The sequence below is a fragment of the Homarus americanus genome, unplaced genomic scaffold, assembly GCF_018991925.1.
Source record: "Homarus americanus isolate GMGI-L3 unplaced genomic scaffold, GMGI_Hamer_2.0 scaffold34921, whole genome shotgun sequence".
Classification (NCBI taxonomy): domain Eukaryota; kingdom Metazoa; phylum Arthropoda; class Malacostraca; order Decapoda; family Nephropidae; genus Homarus; species Homarus americanus.
In genome coordinates this window covers 20640956-20660811 of record NW_024741901.1, presented here as the reverse complement: position 1 = coordinate 20660811, position 19856 = coordinate 20640956, and the positions used below count along the sequence as shown (strand labels likewise).

The 19856-nt window shown below is 45.1% G+C and overlaps 1 protein-coding gene across 7 annotated transcripts in view; it reads left to right on the top strand.

The window, feature by feature from the left end:
* LOC121876214 (dual oxidase maturation factor 1-like) overlaps nt 1–19570 on the top strand; it is an 82690-nt gene extending 63120 nt beyond the window's left edge. For all 7 annotated transcript variants that reach the window (XM_042381203.1, XM_042381199.1, XM_042381200.1 and 4 more), the window contains 4 exons: nt 16073–16424; nt 16802–17013; nt 17230–18016; nt 18479–19570. In XM_042381203.1, the coding sequence (XP_042237137.1) occupies nt 16073–16424; nt 16802–17013; nt 17230–18016; nt 18479–18533 (1406 nt within the window). In that variant the 3' untranslated portion in view covers nt 18534–19570. The remainder of the gene's footprint in view (nt 1–16072; nt 16425–16801; nt 17014–17229; nt 18017–18478) is intronic.
* The last annotated feature ends 286 nt before the right edge of the window (nt 19571–19856 follow it).

Sequence of the window (19856 nt, the reverse complement as noted above, 5' to 3'; positions counted from 1 at the left end):
CTTCAGTGTTGTGTCAGAGCATCGTGGTCGTACCTTCAGCCAGGGAACACCGGATACCTTAACATAATTTATCATCACCACATTAGTGTTTTACATTCACTCTGACCTTCACCACATCCCCCACCACCACACCCTCCACCACATCCACCACCCCCTCATCCTCCACCACATCTACCACCCCCTCACCCTCCACCACCCCCTCACCCTCCACCACCCCCTCACCCTCCACCAATAAAAACAAGACCCCTTAAGAGATGCTGTAACTACGTCCTTAAGTTAATGATAAGAATAAGTAATAAATTGAGACCTTCGCCCCAGCAGCTGCACCACGACCTTACCTGGGAGATTGCAATTACAGTACCTGAAAAGTAAAGTTACCTGTGTTGTTGATTTGGGAGGTGAGCGTCAATGTTAAAGGTGTGGGGGAGAAGGAGGAAAATTGGGGGTGAAGGAGAAGAGGGGGTGAAGGAGGAAGATAAGTGAAGGAGAAGAGGGATTGAAGGAGAAGAGGGGGAAGAGAAAAGAATTGAAGGAAAGTGAATTGGGAAGAAAGAGGGAGGACGAGGAATGTGAAAATGAGAACGAGGAGGAGTGAGGGGGAGAAAGAAAGGGGATGACGAAGAGGGAGGGGGGAAGGAGGGAGAGGGGTTGAGAGGGTGGAAGATGGAAGCAGGGGGGGGAGGCAGGCAGGCAAGGGGGGGTGAGGCAGGCAGGGGGGAGGGGGTAAAGCAGGCATGGGGGGGAGGTGAGGCAGACAGGGTTGAGGGAGGAGGTAAGACAGGTAGAGGAGAGGCGGCTGAAAGGACTCGTGGCGACCAACTTCCGCAAGTATGTAGGTCAGAGGAGGAGCCTGGCGTGTATGTCAAGGCCTCACACACACACACACACACACACACGGAAAATAAGACAGGGAGTAGGTAAAGGCGAGGGTGAGGAAGGAGAGGTGTGGGTGGTGGTGGTTGCCTCGCCATATAGGTCACTTCGTCACCTTGTGAGGGTCAACTGTTACATAAATTGGCCGCCAACTTTGTGGAAACTGATGGAGTCTCTCTCTCTTTGCCTCTGTATGCAGGGGAGTCACTGAAAAATCTATTACTCAGCTTTATAATTGTAAAAAAAAATACTACATCAGAAAGGAGAAATAATAATGAACTCGACTAAAAACTAAAAAATAAAAGAAAATCTCTAACAACCCGTAAAAGAAACTATAAACCCTGCACCAAGCTGACGAATACATGAGCAACGCAAACCTCAAGAACCCAACAGCTGACAGCACGTAAACAATAGACGGGTGACGGTTTATTTCCTGGATCCCGGTGAGGTTCAGGAAGCCAGAAGAAGCCGCCAGTAACCCCCCGGAAGTCGGTAGGTGAGGTGCAAGCAGTTCCTCGCTCGCTCTTCCGCCTTTATCTCCAACTTCCGCATGTGAATAATTACCCCCAGGATATTAGGAGAGTAGTCTTGTTAGCTGAGGAGATGTTAACAATGCTTGGCCAACACGGGTAATTTTATATCAAGGTCCTCCCGAATGAACGTCTGTGGAGCGGAAGAGTAAAAAAAGTGTAGCTCAAATTATCAATGGAGAATTATCGTGATGATTCGACCATTATTTACCTCTCCTCTTCCTCCTTCCTGCTCCCTACCCACAACACCTCACTATGCTCCTCCTCCCCACCCACAACACCTCACTATGCTGCTCCTCCTCCCTACCCACAACACCTCACTATGCTCCTCCCCACCCACAACACCTCACTATGCTCCTCCTCCTACCCACAACACCTCATGCTCCTCCTCCTACCCACAACACCCCACTATGCTCCTCCCTACCCACAACACCTCCACTATGCTCCTCACCCACAACACCCACTATGCCTCCCCACCCACAACCCCACTATGCTCCTCCTCCCCACCACACCCCACTATGCTCCTCCTCCCCACCCACAACACCTCACTATGCTCCTCCTCCCCACCCCACACCCCACCTCTCCTCCCCTACCCACAACACCCCACTATGCTCCTCCTCCCTACCCACAACACCCCACTATGCCCTCCTCCCCACCACAACACCCCACTATGCTCCTCCCCTACCCCACAACACCCCTCTACCTCCTCCCCACCCACAACACCCCACACTATGCTCCTCCTCACCACCACAACACCCTACTATGCTCCTCCTCCCTACCCAACACCCCACACCCCACACTACCCCTGCCCTCCTCCCTACCCACAACACTATCTTCCCCACAACACCCCACTATGCCCTCCCTCCCTACCCACATGTCCCTCCCCTACAACACCCACTATGCTCCTCCTCCTACCCACAACACCCACTATGCTCCTCCCCTACCCACACAATGCTCCTCCCACCCACAACACCCCATGCTCCCCACCCACAACACCCCCTATGCACCCCCTACCCACACACCTCACTATGCTCCTCTCCTACTCCCCACAGCACCCTATGCCCTCCTCCACCCCACAACACCTCCTATGCTCCTCCTCCCTACCCCACAACACCCCACTATGCTCCTCCTCCCTACCCACAACACCCCACTATGCTCCTCCTCCCTACCCACAACACCCCACTATGCTCCTCCTCCCTACCCACAACACCTCACTATGCTCCTCCCTACCCACAACACCTCACTATGCTCCTCCTCCCTACCCACAACACCTCACCATACCCACACCTCACTATACCCATCACTTTTATTTTACATTAATCCCTTTACTTATTAATATAGTTATATAGTGTAACCTGGAGTAGCCATCTTTTGCGGGTAGCTGATGTAATATAATGGCGTTTTAAAGAATCAGTTGAGAGACATTAATGGAGTCGGACGTTTCATTTATTTATTAATTGATTTATTTTTATTTTTTAACTTATTTATCTTTGCTCATAATTGGGGGTATTTTACTGATAAGAATAATCACAGTCGACGCCCCACGTTATCGGTATACCGTATACGTATTGCTGATATCTGAACCGCTTGAAGACCGTAACATTTCATTAATTTCTATTGTATCTCTAACTTTATTATCTCTTCCTCACACGAATCTGTCTCTCATAAATTAACGTCAACAGATTTCAAGGTCCTCAATAGTCAGATTTTGGCTCATATGTTTGTAAAGGTTTAGTAATTTGTATTCATTTTTTGTTTGTTGGGTTTGTCGTTGGTTATTATTTGTTTATTGCAACGATGACGTGTGTGTGTGTGTGTGTGTATGTGTGTGTGTGTGTGTGTGTGTGTATGTGTGTGTGAGTGAGGGAGAGAGGCAGTGTGAGGTAAGGGACTGTATGAGGAGGAAAGGGATGGAGTGTGATGTGAAGGAAGAAGGAAGGGAGGGAGGGGGTGTGAGGGAAGGGATGGAGGAAGGAAGTGTGATGTGAGGGAAGGAAGGGAGGGAGGGAAGGAGGTGGTCGTGTTGGCCGTGTCCTTCACGTTGACATATTAGGAACGGCGTTGAGTGTGTGTGTGGTGTCTGTGAGGCTTTTATTATTATTATTGTCGGTGTTGTTGGTGGTAGTGGTGGTGGTAATGTTGTCGTTGTCATTATTATTATTGTTGTTGTCGTTTATTCCTCTAGCTGAATCGTCTCGCTGTTAGAAAGTTGGTGGTGAAAGTGAGGATATGTGATGAGGGTAAAGAATTATTACATACTTAATCACCGGAATGTGTCGATGGAATGCAAAAGCAATCACAGTGATGAGAAAGGACATGGAGGGGTGAGGAAGGGAAGGGGGGGTTGTGGGAGAGGCAGGGGGGAGTGTGGGAGGGACGAGAGGGAAGGGAGAGGGATGTGGCAGGGAAGGGAGTGGTGAGGAAGGCAAGGGAGTGGTGTAGGAGGTAAGGGAGTGGTGTAGGAGGCAAGGGAGTGGTGTAGGAGGCAAGGGAGTGGTGTAGGAGGCAAGGGAGTGGTGTAGGAGGCAAGGGAGTGGTGTAGGAGGCAAGGGAGTGGTGTAGGAGGCAAGGGAGTGGTGTAGGAGGCAAGGGAGTGGTGTAGGAGGCAAGGGATGGAAGAATTATGGGACGGGTAGGGAGGGGTGTGGGAGGGAAGGGAGTGGTGTAGGAGGGATGGGAGAGTTAAGAACATAAGAACATAAGAATGGAGGAAACTGCAGCGGGCCTATTGGCCCATACTGGGCAGTCCCGTTTACACCCAACCCCTATTGCTCATATAAGCATCCAACCTATGTTTGAAGCTATTCAGCGTATTCGAGTTAATGATGATATTTGGTAACTTGTTCCATTCATCCACTACTCTGTTTCCAAACCAGTGTTTACCGATTTCACGCCTAAATCTTTAATTTATCTAATTTAAAACCATTGTTACGAGTTCGCTCCTGGTTGGATAGTTTGAGTACCTTTGTAATGTCCCCTTTGTTTAGCCCTGCCTTCCACTTATACACCTCTATCAGGTCGCCCCTCGCTCTACGTCTCTCGTGGGAGTGCAAATTAAGATACTTTAGCCTGTCTCTATATTCAAGGTTCCTAATGCCCGGGATTAGTCTTGTCATTCTCCTCTGAATTCTTTCCAAGGATTCTATATCCATTCTGTAATACGGTGACCAGAACTGAACTGCGTAGTCCAGGTGTGGTCTCAGAAGAGCAAGATACAGTTTTACGATGACCTCGCTAGTCTTGTAACTAACACTCCTTTGTATGAACCCAAGTACTTTATTAGCCTTGTTACGAGCAAAAACACATTGTTTACTTGGTTTAAGGTTCCTACTTATCATTACTCCTAAATCTCTCTCGCAGTCGGATTTCTCTATGGCATCGTTGTTCATCTGCTATCTGGTTTCCCTGTTTACATCTCCTATACTGAGTACTTTACATTTGTCGACGTTGAATTTCATCTGCCATTTTTCAGACCATTCGAAAAACTTGTTTAGATCTTCCTGTAGTTTTGCCGAGTCCTCGTCAGATTTAATAACACGTCCTATTTTAGTGTCATCAGCAAATTTACTTATGTTGCTGTCTATGCCGATATCTATGTCGTTTATGTATATAATAAATAATAATGGTCCAAGTACTGAGCCTTGGGGAACACCACTTGTGACGTTGCTCCAATGGGACTTAGTGCCGTTAATGCTCACTCGCTGTTTCCTGTCCTGTAACCACGCCCTAATCCATTTAAGGATGTCACCTTTGATGCCATGTGCTTCTACCTTTCTAATTAGTCTTTCGTGGGGGACTCTGTCGAAGGCTTTGCTAAAGTCGAGATATACCACATCATAATTGTGCCCCTCGTCCACCGATTCGAAAACTGATGAAAAGAATGTTAATAGATTAGTTAGGCAAGAGCGTCCGCTTGTGAAGCCATGCTGGGAATCATTGATCAATCTGTGCTTCTCCAGGTGATTTCGAATAGAGTTTGAGATGATTGCTTCCAGTAATTTGCCTACTATTGATGTTAAACTGATTGGGCGGTAGTTAGAGGATAGTGATCTATCCCCCTTCTTGAAAATCGGTATTACATTCGCTATCCTCCAGGATTCTGGTACTACACCTGTTTTTAAGGACATGTTAAACAACTTTGCTAAGGGCATACTAAGCTCTTCCTTACATTCCTTTAATACTCTGGCAAATATCTCATCGGGACCAGGTGACTTATTAGGCTTTAGTTTGTCTATTTGCTTACTAACATCGTTACTAGTCACTACTATCTCACTTAATTTGTTTTCTTCACTATCTCTGAATAGAGTCGGTGCCTCGGGTATCATGTTTAAATTTTCGGTGGTGAAAACTGTTGAAAAATATTTATTCAAATTATTGCTCATTTCTCTGTCGTTATCAGTGAGCTCGCCGGTGTCTGACCGTATTGGTCCAATCGTTTCTCGTGTTTTTGTTTGATACATTTGGTAGAATCTTTTGGGGTTTGTCTTCGCCTCCCTTGCTATCCTTACCTCATTATTCCTCTTTGCTTTCCTTATCTCGGTTTTAACCCTACTCGCCAATACCCTATAATAGTCCCGGAGGTGAATTTCGCCACGATTTATCCTTCTACCTATAGCCTTCCTTTGGCCAATGATGTTCCTTAAATAATTATTAATCCATTTAGGGTCATTGTTGTCTGATCTGAGTAGTAGTGTAAGAGGAAAGGGAGTGGTGTGGGAGGGAAGGGATGGGTATGGGAGGAAGGGAGGGAGGGGTCAACGATTAATGTGAAAGTAAAGACGGACACTGCCTAGGTAGAAGCTCTGACCTTGAGGCAGTAGCCCCTCCCTCCCTCCATCATACCCCTCCCCCCCTGCTTCCTCCATCATCCCCTTCCCTCCCTCCCTCCACCATACCCCCCTTCCTCCTCACTAACCAACTTGCTTAAGGTACCGCACAAAGACAGCGACCACAATGACGTCAAAATTTTACTGAGACTCTACCGTAACTCTGAACAGGTACCGTTAAGAGACCGAGCAAGGTCAGTACTCTCCCACGGTTGAGTAACAGAGAACTGACCGACACGAAGATAAAATACAGAAATAAAAAAGCGAGAAGTGTTGTTTTATCTCCTGGAATGTCATACACGGTGGCTGAGTTGGGGTAGTGTGCCAGTCAGTCAGTCAGTCAGGGGGAGTAACGGAAGAAACCATAGCTGCTGGGGTGTGGGTGAATGCTGTATGTGGTTTGTCACTGCACGTCCACGATTCAGTAACAAGAGTAGTGCACCAGTCCCTGTAACGTCTATCTATATATCTCTTTGAAGACCCGAACACAACAGTACTATCACAACTATCTCGTGTTCAAGTCGTCAGTCACAGCAGCTGGACGGGGTAGGAAAAGTAGAGCCCTGGACCTTCTCTCTTGTATGTGTCTGAGTGTTGTGTGTGTTGTACCTGTTGTGAGCTGCACCTCTATCACACTATAAAAAGCTCGCGTGATGCCCAAGACTGTATCCTCCCGCCCGCCTTCTCCTGTCCTTCCCGTCTGGATCAGGAACAGGAGGTGGGTGTGGGGTGGGGTTGTTGGGGTGGGGGTGTTGGGGTAGGGGTGTTGGGGGTGGCTCCACTTCAGGTGACACACGGTTGTTCAAGGTTGAGATGCAAAAGGTGTGTCTTTCGTAGCTACCATCATCATCACCAACACAAGACGTAGCCTCCCTTACTAACGCCTTCTTTCCATCCTATCCTCCTTCCTTACCTCTCATTCCTTCCTTCCTTCCCCATCTCTTTCCCTCTCTTCCTCCCCCTAAGCAAGACAAAATCTCAAGTACCGAAAGAAAATACGTCATGCAGATAGGAATGAGTTTCGTGGTTGTGTCGACACGTTCTTGAAGCCTGAACAAGAACTGTGAACTATGAAGAGATTATCAGATTCAGAAGCGTCAACAAGTCCTGTACATACATAAAGAAATAAAAGAAATAACGGTACTGAACATTATATGACACGAGGTTAAGTAACGTTTGTGTTTTATTACGACAGAGAAATGACTGTCACTCACTAAAGGAAGTCCACAGTAAACTCTTTCCGCTTTATATATATGAAGCTTCTGCCCTCACCTCCCCCAGGATGATCATGACAGAACACCATTAACAGCAACAACACAGCACCGTAAAGTTACTCTACTGCTGTGCCTATTAACACGTTCTGCAGCATCATTCGCCGCCAAGTTTCGAGAGAAGGAAAAACAGCATCGTGACAGGAATCATTTTAATCCTTTCTCCCTCAGTGCATTCTATTTTTTGACGTGAAGCGGAGAGCGATTTGTGTGTGTGTGTGTGTGTGTGTGTGTGTGTGTGTGTTTTCCAGCGGCCTCCTCACTGCCACCATGCCACCCGTTCCCCCGACCAGTACCGTACAGCTTTCCCACCTCCCGACACCTTCCTCCTTCCACTCTAACCCCTCCCCCAATACCCTTCTCCCTCCCGCCCCCACCATGGACACCCTCCCCGAACAACAACAAAAAACATCCAACATTACCCGATTTCTGCGCCAGGTGCCGCCCATTACAAGACCACCGCCACAACTACAGCTGCTTTCTCGGGTTATGTTTGGTTAAATCTTGCACTCACTGTTGACTAGGATTTGTATACCTGTAATGTCTATTTGTATACAGTATATGACGAGCTTGTGTGAACCTGTCTGTCGCATTTATAGTAACGTCATTCATAGGATATACCGTGAGCTGGTGAGGTCACGACCCCACCAGAGGTACCAGGCTAAGGGGTGGAGGTAAGGAGAGGGGGAAGGGGGATTAAGAGAAAGGTGAGGTGGTAAGAGGGAAGAGAAAGGTGAGGTGGGAAGAGGGAAGAGAAGTGGGAGAAAGAGGATGGGAAGAAGAAAGAGAAGTGGGAGAAAGAGGATATCAGAATATTGTATCCATCAGTCAATCAGTTAGTTACGACACCATCACCACGTCTGAGGGATGGAGACCACGATCCTCCACTAACACAACAGAGATAAACACATGAGAAACATAAATAAAGTAATAAAACTATTAATGAACGAAATTAAAATTGACATAATAAATTAAAGCCTATTAGTGAGTGTAAACAGAAAATGTGGAATGATGAATAGATAAAAATAATTGACAATAAAAGTAGTAATATTAGCGGAGGTAAATATTAAGTGTTGGAAGGGCGGGTAAGACCAGTTCACCTTCAGTAGTTCTGGTACGTCTCGAGGCCTCGCCAGGTTGTATGTAGTTGATACCTCGTACAACAGCCAGGAAAAAAAATCATTTGGAAGACAACCTGCGGCTGAAGGTTACCACACTGGCAGCATTCTAAATTCTCTTAGACTTACACCTATGGCATTTTCATCCTGATTGGAAGTGTCGGCAGGTATCTAGCATCGTAATTTGACTCTAGGACCATTTTTTCCTTCTTCCTATCTTGAAATGTGAGAATATATTTAACTTACTCAATTTTCTTCAGTATTACGTATCTTCCTCATAGTTTTCTTCGGCTAGTAGAGACACGACAGTAAATTTACACTGAGACTAATATAAACCGTTGTGTTGTCTTGTACCCAGGTGAAGGAGAGTTAACTATTTCATACCTGTGTTCTGGGGGACTGTAGTGAGGCCTCATGAATACACAGACTTGTTGATCTGAAGAACCTCAACAACTAACACCGTTCACTGCTTCCTCTAACACAGGGCCACACCAGGATGACGAAGGGAGTCCCTAGCTTTTTCTTCTGCTCGCTCTCTCTCTCTCTCTCTCTCTCTCTCTCTCCAGATAAATAGATGCTGAATGTTCATATTGTAGAGGGTGGTGTAAGGCCTTGTGACCATGTTTGCTTCTTGGTCTTCCAGCTGTGGGTGTGGGTTTAGAGGCGCTAGGGTTAATGTTATAGTCTTTTTACAGAATTCTAGCCAACAGGAATAGAATTTTATCATTGAAGAGTTAGATCACCTGAAGATTAACCACCTCCTCAGTTTATTTCAGCTGATGATTAAACACCCTAACGTTACCTGGGGGTGGGAGGGTTAAGTTAGGTAAAGTTGGAGTTAGGTTAAGTTAGTCAGGTTAAGTTAGTTAGGTTAAGTTACAGTTAAGTTAGGTCAGGTTAAGTTAGTAAGGTTAAGTTAGAGTTAGGTTAAGTTAAGTCAGGTTAAGTTAGAGTTAGGTTAAGTTAGTTAGGTTAAGTTAGAGTTAGGTTAAGTTAAGTCAGGTTAAGTTAGTTAGGTTAAGTTACAGCTAAGTTAAGTCAGGTTAAGTTAGTTACGTTAAGTTAGAGTTAGGTTAAGTTAAGTCAGGTTAAGTTAGAGTTAGGTTACGTTAGGTCAAGTCAGAGTTAGGTTGAGTTAGGTTAAATTCACGATATGACTGTTAATCTCACGGTGAAATAAGCTTGGAAGGGGCTAATTTTTAGGTGATCCGAACTTTTTAATCAAACCATCTAATTCTACCTCTTCCTATACCAACTTCCTCATAAGACAACAGTAAACTCTCCAAACATGTGAGGTGAATCATGAGGGTGTAGGAAGGTATACACTTGGCCCTACTACTACTAGACTACTACTACTATTACTCGTCTACTACTACTAGACTCAACTACCACTACTAGCTGATGATGACGCAGTGAGGGTAATTTAGTATGCATATGTGTGTGTGTGCGTGCGTGTGTGTGTGTGTGTGTACGTTTATAAGAGCGCACATACACTTACACACGCGTGAGCATTGTGTGGGTGCAGCGTGAGGATGTATGAAACTATTTATAGATCAGTAATAACACAGGGTGGAGGACCTTGAGATGGTTTGTACAATTCCCGGAAACTAGCCTCTCCCCCCTCCACCCATTCCCTCCTCCTCAACCCTCCTTCCCTCTCCTCCTCTTCTTTCATTCCCTTCTTCTCCTCCTCCTCCTCCTCCTCCCCCTCTTCCCCCACCCCTCCCTCTCCTCCTCTTCCCCTTATCCCTCCTTCCCTCTTCCTGCTCCTTTCAACTAGTGATCCCTTTCCCCTCCCCCTATCCTTCCCTCTGTCCCTCCTTCTCCTCCCCTCCCCTCCCTTCTCCTGTCCTCCTTCCCTTCTCCTCCCCTCCCTTCTCCTCCCTTCCCTCTCCCCTCCCCCTTTCCTCCTTCCCTTCCACTACTGATCCACATCTTGTTCCGCCTCGCATCATTGTGTGACTTATTCATCCACTCGTTGTGATTCTTAACATAAAGGTCTTCCCTGATCCACTCCTTGACGCCCACAGATCCGCGGCTTCAGGTGGTGAATCATGTGAAGGTTGAGACACAGACAGACAGAGAGACAGAACCGAGTAAGAAAGAGAGAGAGACAGAGAGAGTAGTTGGAGTGAACTCGATCGCGCCCGTGAGACTACTCCGTCATAAACCACTGGGGGACGAAATATTTTGGTGGAATCATTTCTCGGCCCATTGAAGACACAGGAAATGCCATTGGACGAAGAGTTCTTGGTGTTGGCTACTACACGACTGCACAAATCAACGATCCATCGACAATCATGTTTACTTTACAGACACACTATAAAAACCAAAAGACAAAAACAACTACAATAAATAATAATAATAATAATAATAATAATAATAATGGTCTCAGAATTACGCTGAGACTCGACTTTTAAACACCATTCGGGGAAGGGGGAGGGGAGAGGAGAAGGGAGGGGGGTGAGAGGGGAGGGGGAGGGAGAGAGAGGGGGGGACAGAGGAGGGGGGAGGGAGATATTAAAGGGACCCGTCCGGCATGTTGATCACCTCCACAACATGACCTCGTCCAGGACAGTAGGAGACAGGTAAAATGAACAACAACAACATCAAAGAGAGGAAACTTATGTGGGAGATGGAAGAGGAATAAAAAGAAAAAACATAAAACAAGAACAATAAGAAGCAGATTAAGACGAAAAAGTAGAAGACGACCAAGAAGAAAAACAAAGAATCTCAGACGAAAAAAAAAAATTGAGAAACACAAGAATAAAGGGAACAAGAAGACATACAGTAAGTACACCATCTTCACATCACCTCTTCAAGAAACTGGATTACATTAACAAAAGTTCTGAGGTAAGAGTCGGTGTTTCGTCTCGCTGGGCGTCTCGAGGCTTCATGATCCGTGTGTGTTGTTCCCAAATGCAGAATAAACCCACGTTTGAAACATACTATCAAACCCCTGCCGAAGAGCCGAATCCTCGAACCACCGAACCCCTGAATCCTCGAACCACCGAACCCCTGAATCCTCGAACCACCGAACTCCTAATTCTTCGAACCATGGCAACACCGAACCTCTGAGTCATCGAACCACCGAAACCCCTAAATCCTACAGCCACCGAATCCCCAGAACCAGCGAACCCATGAATTCCCAAACCACCGAAACCTTTGATAAAAAAAAGAGACATATATATAAGTAAGTAATGATATCTGACTTATAACTGGTGTACTTTTGTTAATATTTATCCATATGGTTAATGATACTAATAAGCACTTGAACTTTAACCGCCCTAACGCTAACCTAACGTCAACTTAATCTATCCCAAATCAACCTAACGTTAAGGTAATCCAAATCAAACCCCCCACCAGGTGAAATAAGCTGAAGATTGGGGGGGGGCTAATCTGCAGGTGATCCGGAGACTCGGTAAAGTGTTGTTAGTTGTGATGGTTGAAGACACAGTTATGAATCTCCAGAAAATCTTCTGTGAAATGTTTGTGGTCGTATTGTGGCTGACGAGTGACCATAAGCCTAGAATATAGCGAGTGTTGGTGGTGGTGTGTTGGTGGTGTAGTGTTGATGGTGTGGTGTTGTGTTGGTGGTGTGTTGTGTTGGTGTGTCGGTGGTGGTGTGTTGGGAGAGTTTTGGTGTGGTTGTGAGAGGCGTGGTAATGGGTGGCTACCAAGGGCGACACCGTCCACCAACTCTACATGGTATAGTGGTGACGCGCCCAGCTGCACCACAACCCACGCTGCTAAACACCCTACACCGTGAAGGCCACCCCCCCCCCCCCACACACACACATACCTGCAGGAATTACCACATTTCAACATTCATATTCGGTTCGCTATAATGAGAACAATAGGACAGTAGGTTAACATAGTAACAATAGCATAATATGGCGTATAAACATAAATATGACAGACAAACAATAAGAGCAGCAGCCAAAGGTCTTATACCAGAACACATACACCATGCTGGGCAATGGTGTAGAGAAATGGTTGCTGGAACTAGGGAAGATAAGAAACTTTGGTGATGTTTCCTTGGTACTGCTGGAGGTGTGTGAGGAGTCAGCAGCAGCCCCTACAGGAGCCACGACCAATGCTCCTGTTGGAGGCGCCCCGGAAGCGGCCTCCGAGGGCGGTAACAGCGGCGTGACAAGCAAGACTGGCGGTGCTATTGAGGTGGCTGCCACAAGGACACAAGACGCTTGCGGTGTGTCCTGTAGCTGCCACTGACACACTGTTGCTACCCTCACCACCTCCCCACTTCTCTGTCGCTTCTTTATCGCCACAGCCACCCTCTGTGTCACCCACCACCCGCTGTGTCACCCACCACCCTGTGTCACCCACCACCCGCTGTGTCACCCACCACCCTGTGTCACCCACCACCCTCTCGACTCCCATATCCAGGTCTCGTCAACATCACTACGACTTTAACAGCCCTCAGTCTCGTCCCCACACCACCAGTAACACCCAGAACGACTCTCACCATACCCTGGCCCCACCAATAACCTAATCCCCCTAATAAAAACAAAAACAAAAACAAAAAACTAGAGTCAAGGAAATAAAAGCTTAGTAGAGTATATCTGGTAATTTGGGCGATGAGGACTGTTAGACCACATTCTCGATTCATAAACCAGTTTTAGGTGAATGAGTTAGTGAGGAGGCTCGTCATGTGGTGGACCTGCTTGACCCTCTTACAGCCTGCCTTAACACCTGTCCGTGGTGAGTGTGATGACCCCCGCACACACACACACACACACACCTAGTACTATCCCTCCTGTTACCCAGCACTGAGAAGCATACTGCCCATTCCTTTCCTGTCCCCCCTCCCTCTTTTCCTCTCTCTACTTCCTCCTCCTCCTCCTCCTCCTCTAGTCCTCTCTCTCCTTCCTCCCCCTTTTCTTTCCTCTCCTCTCCTCTCCCCACCTAAAGAAAAATTCAAACTCACCCTTAAGCGCTGCATCGCCCCTCAGACAAAATTGTCAGACTCGCTTAGGTGAAGTGTCCTTGATTGTGTGTGTGTGCCGTTGGTGAAGTAATTCGGCAGGTAGATGAGTTGTGACGTCATCATTGGTGTGTGCCGTTGGTGAAGTAATTCGGCAGGTAGATGAGTTGTGACGTCATCATTGAGACACTGAACCCAGGGTGTCGTCAGGACGCTAAATAACAGAACCAACACACATTCAGAACCACTCGTGTTGAATGACGAGGAAAGGTTAGGTTAAAGACTGGTAGGAAGGTCTCCAGTAGGTGTTATGTTAACCAAGGACGAATGAGAGCTCGTCATACCCACAAACGCGCGTGTGCTGCCAATTCTCACCCAGAACAGTGAGAAGTGCCACGTTTTACACTTTACTCAGACCATTTTCGGTTTATTTCAACAGTTCAAGACTCGAAACAATGGCATAAAAAGGAGGATCAATGTAACAATGTTTGAGACATGCTTCATAATGGTGAAACAATGAATCTTTCTACTGACAATTCATTAAAATATGAGTCAATAACGTTGACAATACTGTGATAAAATTATCGAAGATGAAATGTCTTGCTGCTAAAACACTATCTGAGAGCTTTAGTTTCGAATACCGTCATACACACAGAATCATACATGGTGTTGCCACGTAGGGTAAAAAAATGCTGACTACCGTAGATGATGACGTTGTGTGCCTCAGTTCAAAATTGTTCAAAATTATCACGGACATTTTATCATAAATATCATACTATCTTCTGGTAAATTTAAGCAGCATATTTCTGTTAACGTATTTTTTCTTAATTGTGACAAATCCTGCAACCTAATTTAGCTACGTTACCTTCCTTATTTAATACATATTTTGTGTTTTATTGCCCTGCCCTGTCAATGTATTTTGTTCACGTGTGTCGTAGTAGTCTGATGGGACGTCGATGGATACAAGACATGTCTACCTATTATGAGATTATGTGAGAGTATAACTCAAAAAAAAGAGGAAGTACATTAAAACATCTGTTGTCAATATTATTATACAGTAGTGTGCTGAACCTTGACGAAGACTGTCGGGAGACCCAGCACTCAAGACAGGAAGAGACAGGCTACAAGTTACACACCGTACACTCATTGTTGCAGAATACCGTTATTAAGCGCTTCAGTAACCACCTGTGTTGTCATGAGGAAAATTCTAGGCTCACGTCACGCTAAAAAGTCAATTGCATTACTTAACAGTCATGAATAAAAGAAGAGGAAATTAACATGATTTTTGGGTCATATTTTGAAGACTTTTTATAATGATTCAGTTAATAAGTTGTTGTTTTTGTTGTATATTTACGTGGCATCAGGGATACATTACACCGAGACTACCACAACGAGATACTTTCACTCGATACAAGTTTAAAGGAATATCAACGTCTAGTCTCGGTGACTCCTGACCCACGATCATCAGACAAAGTTCACTCATGATGTTATTAAGTACCGTAAAGTTCACTTGGTTTACTTCTTACTACTTACAAAAAAAAACACGCCTTAAGTTTTTCTTTTATAATCTCTTAAGTATATTTCTTATTTCTACTTTTACATTATTCTGTCTAATCACCAATCGCCAGTCCACTAAACCCACCAATCATCTCTCATTCCTCAAGATCCCCAACCAGCCAATCAACATTCAATATCCCAGTCCCTCGATACCAAACCCACCAATCATCTCTCATTCCTAAAGATCCCCAACCAGCCAATCAACATTCAATATCCCAGTCCCTCGATACCAAACCCACCAATCATCTCTCATTCCTCAAGATCCCCAACCAGCCAATCAACATAAACAAGAGGGCTTTCAAACTACTGTACTGTACTATACAAATCAAGTCTTATAACCCCAAACTAAAAAAAAAACTCTTTATATTTAATTGACGTTATTGGGTGTTTAAACTTCACTTGTGTTACGTATACAGACATCAGTTATTAAAGGAGGGTATTTTTTCCGACCCCCTCGACACGGTGTATATAACCTTCACGTTTAAATCTGCCAAAACAATAATAAACTTCTATTACAAACGAAATATTAGAGTCAGTATTACCCTTGAGTGTCTTTGGTGTGAATAATAACGTTTAGTAATATACATATGCGTGAGGCGATGTGTGAGTAACAGCATGTATGTATCGCACGTAATACTACTGTACACGGTTCTTCATTCTTCACCGAGTATCTGAAAGACTGCCAGTTGTAGTGTGGCGAGGTGTGACGTCATTGTTACGTTGTATTGGCAGGTGATGACGTACCAGGAAACTTTTAATTCTCGTCACGTCACTGTTGGAAAAACTTGTCTCTGAGTCTCGTTCTTATGGCAACAACAACCCGAGAATATTGTATATTATCCCCGTGTATTGTGTGTGTGTGTGTGTGCGCGCGCCACCAATAATACTGTTTTTGTGTACCTCCCACTTGTTACCTTGGACCATCACTAAGGTGTTCTCTATTCTTCCACAGTGTGTAATGTGGGGTCGTCGTGGCATGTGGCTACAGGGGTAATCAGGTCGTCTTACCGCGCCTTCTCCAGGGAGAAGATTGACGCCACCCTGGGCATTGCCGTCGGGCTGGACCACGCAAACGTCACCATGCGGGTCATTCCTCAACACAATCGCAGCCTCGATATCAACTTCAACGAACGCTTCCACTGGATCGAACCCACGGACATGCGAAAACACTACCGCGAGGCGTTGGTCAAGGGTCTCCCTTACCCCATCCTCACCGTAGCGGAGTACCTCACCCTGGACAGCGAGGGCTTCGCCTGGGGCAGATACTACCGCAGCGCCGGCTACTACACCAGTATAATCCTCTGGTGAGTTAATCTTCCTGCCTGCTTCTCCATCCCTATCTTACAGCTATATAGATATTTATCAATTCATCTTCCTATTTGTCTCATATCTATTCACTTCTCCTCCAGTCATATAACTCACTACAAAAGCTCTCAGCTTCACAGTCGATAAATAAAAATCCATTTTTGAGCCACTCCCTAAACTCACAGTAACTCCAACCTAATTATTTCACGACAAATTACACTTTGATGATGTGTTTAATTCAACTCTTTTCCTGTATTAAATGAGACTCAATAGTATAGATATACTGTAGGTACAAGTATAATTACAGGCATAGGTACTGCATAAATCCAGTCAATCATCAGCACCCAACTCAATTCACTTACTCACTCACCTTCAGGGCGGCTTTCGCGTCGTGGATACTGATGAACGTCCTGCTGGTGAACGTGCCCCGCTATGGTGCTTATACCATGACTATCACGGGGTCACTGATGGGGCTCTCCAACATTATCTTCTACCTCCTCATGCCCCCAAAGCCCCTTGAAATACGCTTCGAGGAAGTCACTCTCACCTTCAGCTTGGGCTGGTGCTTCTGGCTGACTCTGGTTGTAGGTGAGTTTCCGGGTCTCGCGTCTCCCAGAAGTGCGCAACATTTTAAACCTGTGAAATATAAAAGATTTATCACATGTTTACCTTAAAATTTAGGATAAAGATTTCATTTTACATTAAGATTGACATAACCATTACCATTTGCCATCCATTTTTTAATTACTCATCGGTTCCTAAACTTTTTGAAAATGAAAAACTCATCGTTTCTACCCCCAACAGGATGCCTTGTAACCATATCTGGACTGGTCGTATCTATGGTGGACTGTATCTACCCTCACAAGTTCTCCACCATCCTAGAGGTGGACTTCGACACCCCTTACGACCGGCACATCATCATCGAGGATTCACACGACACCAGGAAACGCCGCTTCAAGATCCCACGCCTGGAAGAACCTCTGAACGCTGGTCTCAACGCTGGCTCTAGACTCCTCCGAAGACTCTCCAAGCGAGGAAAGGAAAATACGGAGGAGAATGAGCCCAGGATCTCTCCCGGCATCGACAACCACGCCTTCGAAATGGAACCTCCAAAGGCGCCATGGAAATACCCGAACTTCATGATGCGAACAGACTCTAAGAAATCGACCAAATCCGTCAACTTCAGATCGGCATCACAGAGATCACAACAGTTCCTGGACATCCCACAGCTGCCGGATTACGAGGAAAAAGTCAACAAAGCCTTCAATCGATCCGACTCCAAGCAGAGCAGTATGTCGTCTATATCAGTCGCGTCGTCGCCCAAGAGCGTCAACTTTGAGGACCCGGTTCTGCCAGGACCCAGCGTCCATCCTGGCGGGGCCGAAGCTGCCCCCGGAGCGTCCATACTCCGGCAGGACTCCAGCCAATCAGTAGCATCATCTTCATCCTCGTTCGGCCTAGGGATGCTTACGAGGAACCAAAGCGTCCGTAGGATCTCCAACGAGGAAAACAATCATCCGCCAGTAGCGAGAAACAACTCTGGCAATATTATTGTGTTCCACCGCACGGACTCCCGCGGCCAGCTGCAGAGGTATGACTCCCTCACACGCCAGAGTGTAAAGAATCTTAACATTAATAGTGATGACGACGGCTCAAACTGAGTCGTTTGAATATATATTAATAATAATAAAAAATAAAAAATATAAATATTTTCAGTTCTGTATGTTAAGAAAAAATTGCGTAACGTCAATAATGACATCCACCACCACACTGTATACTAATACAGATTTCACCAGAATTGTGCAAACTTCCAAGATAAACTTGAATTTGTTCAATACCGAAAAAATATTATAAATAGTAATAAACAGAAAATAAATTATTACTTTGGTCACAACAGTCAAAACCTTTTTACCGGAACAATATTTAAACCTTTCTTTGTCAAATTCCAGTCAAACTTTAAAGTAACGTCAACATGAGTCTTCACCCTGGACAGTTAAGTCTTTATTTGACAACTTTACAAAGTGACTAATTTCACTTTTCATTCTCATTCCAGGTTGAACGGTGAAGTGGTAGAAATCCAGACTGAGGATTCGTCGGACATTTGGTAAAGTGCTGAGAGAGTCGTTTGTGAGCCCCTCCGCTTAAATTATACAGTATACTAAAGGAAGGCCTCACAGCTACTCTCTCTTTAACACTTAGTCCAAGCCTCCTACTTAACATTATAGTGATGGGTAATTCATATCATTTTTATTCTACTCATTATTACCGGGAGATTATCTCTTAAATGACTTAAAACACAAGATATGGTCGTCCCAGTAACTCGCATGCTGTACGACTCTCACGGCATACGATGTGATACTCAGTGATTATATTAGAAAATAAACAAAAAGTGATATAGTAATTTTAGTATAACTTCACGCTCTCATGAATTTGAAGCTGAACTCTGTATGATAAAGCTTTCTGTAATTTATTGTGATCAACATTTAATTAAGCGCCTCACGATAGCTGTGAAACTCAATATGTTCAGTGTGTGTGTAAGCTCAAGTTCCAGTATTTGTTGATATACGACATCTCAAGGGTTTTAGGCGACAATGAAAGACTAACATGGCCTTTGTTACCTTGTAGGCGCGCTTTGTTCTCAAGTGTAAACGATTTTGGAAGAGTTTGTAGGTAGTTTCATATGAGAACACGTGCAATATATATATATTTCATCTACTGAATGTCTAAACATTAAATATCATACAACAATAATTATCATTTTGTCTACGATATAAACTACAGACATCCCATCACGTTGTTTACAGTGTAGACAACTAGTGGAAAGTTTGTTAACGTTATTTATACTTCAAACACAAGACCATCCGTCACAAGCTCACCACCATGCACCTACAACTTGACAAACGTGAGTCTTCCATAGTCGCCTAAACACAGCAGCGTGTACCCTCGAGATAGTGGATCAAATAACCCAGTGATGAACCTTGGGACTGAACTCTTTCCTCACAGGTTTTGTGTGTGTGGTGGTTCAGATCCTCCTATGTATTTTAGAGCTTTCAAACCCTTCCCACTTGCACGTTGCTGATCGCTGTCAGAGCTGCATTGTTAATCATACTCTGACATATGTATAATAAACAATTTTGTATATATATATATTTGTTTTACTGACACCAACAACATCAGAAAATACATGATAAATGCTGAACAAATGAAATATGAACAATCAATACCCGCTACGTGTCCTCAGTCCTCCCACCCTCCCCTCCTTCCTTCATCTAGATCTATCTCAATTTTTAAGTATTGATGGACCAGTGTAATTACTAATTTTATCACGCGCTTATAAACCTTAGTTGCTGAAGCGTAGTAATAACATGATAACGTAACCCCCCCCCCCCTATACCTCCTCGCTGTACACCTCCCCAAGCCTCCCACTTCCC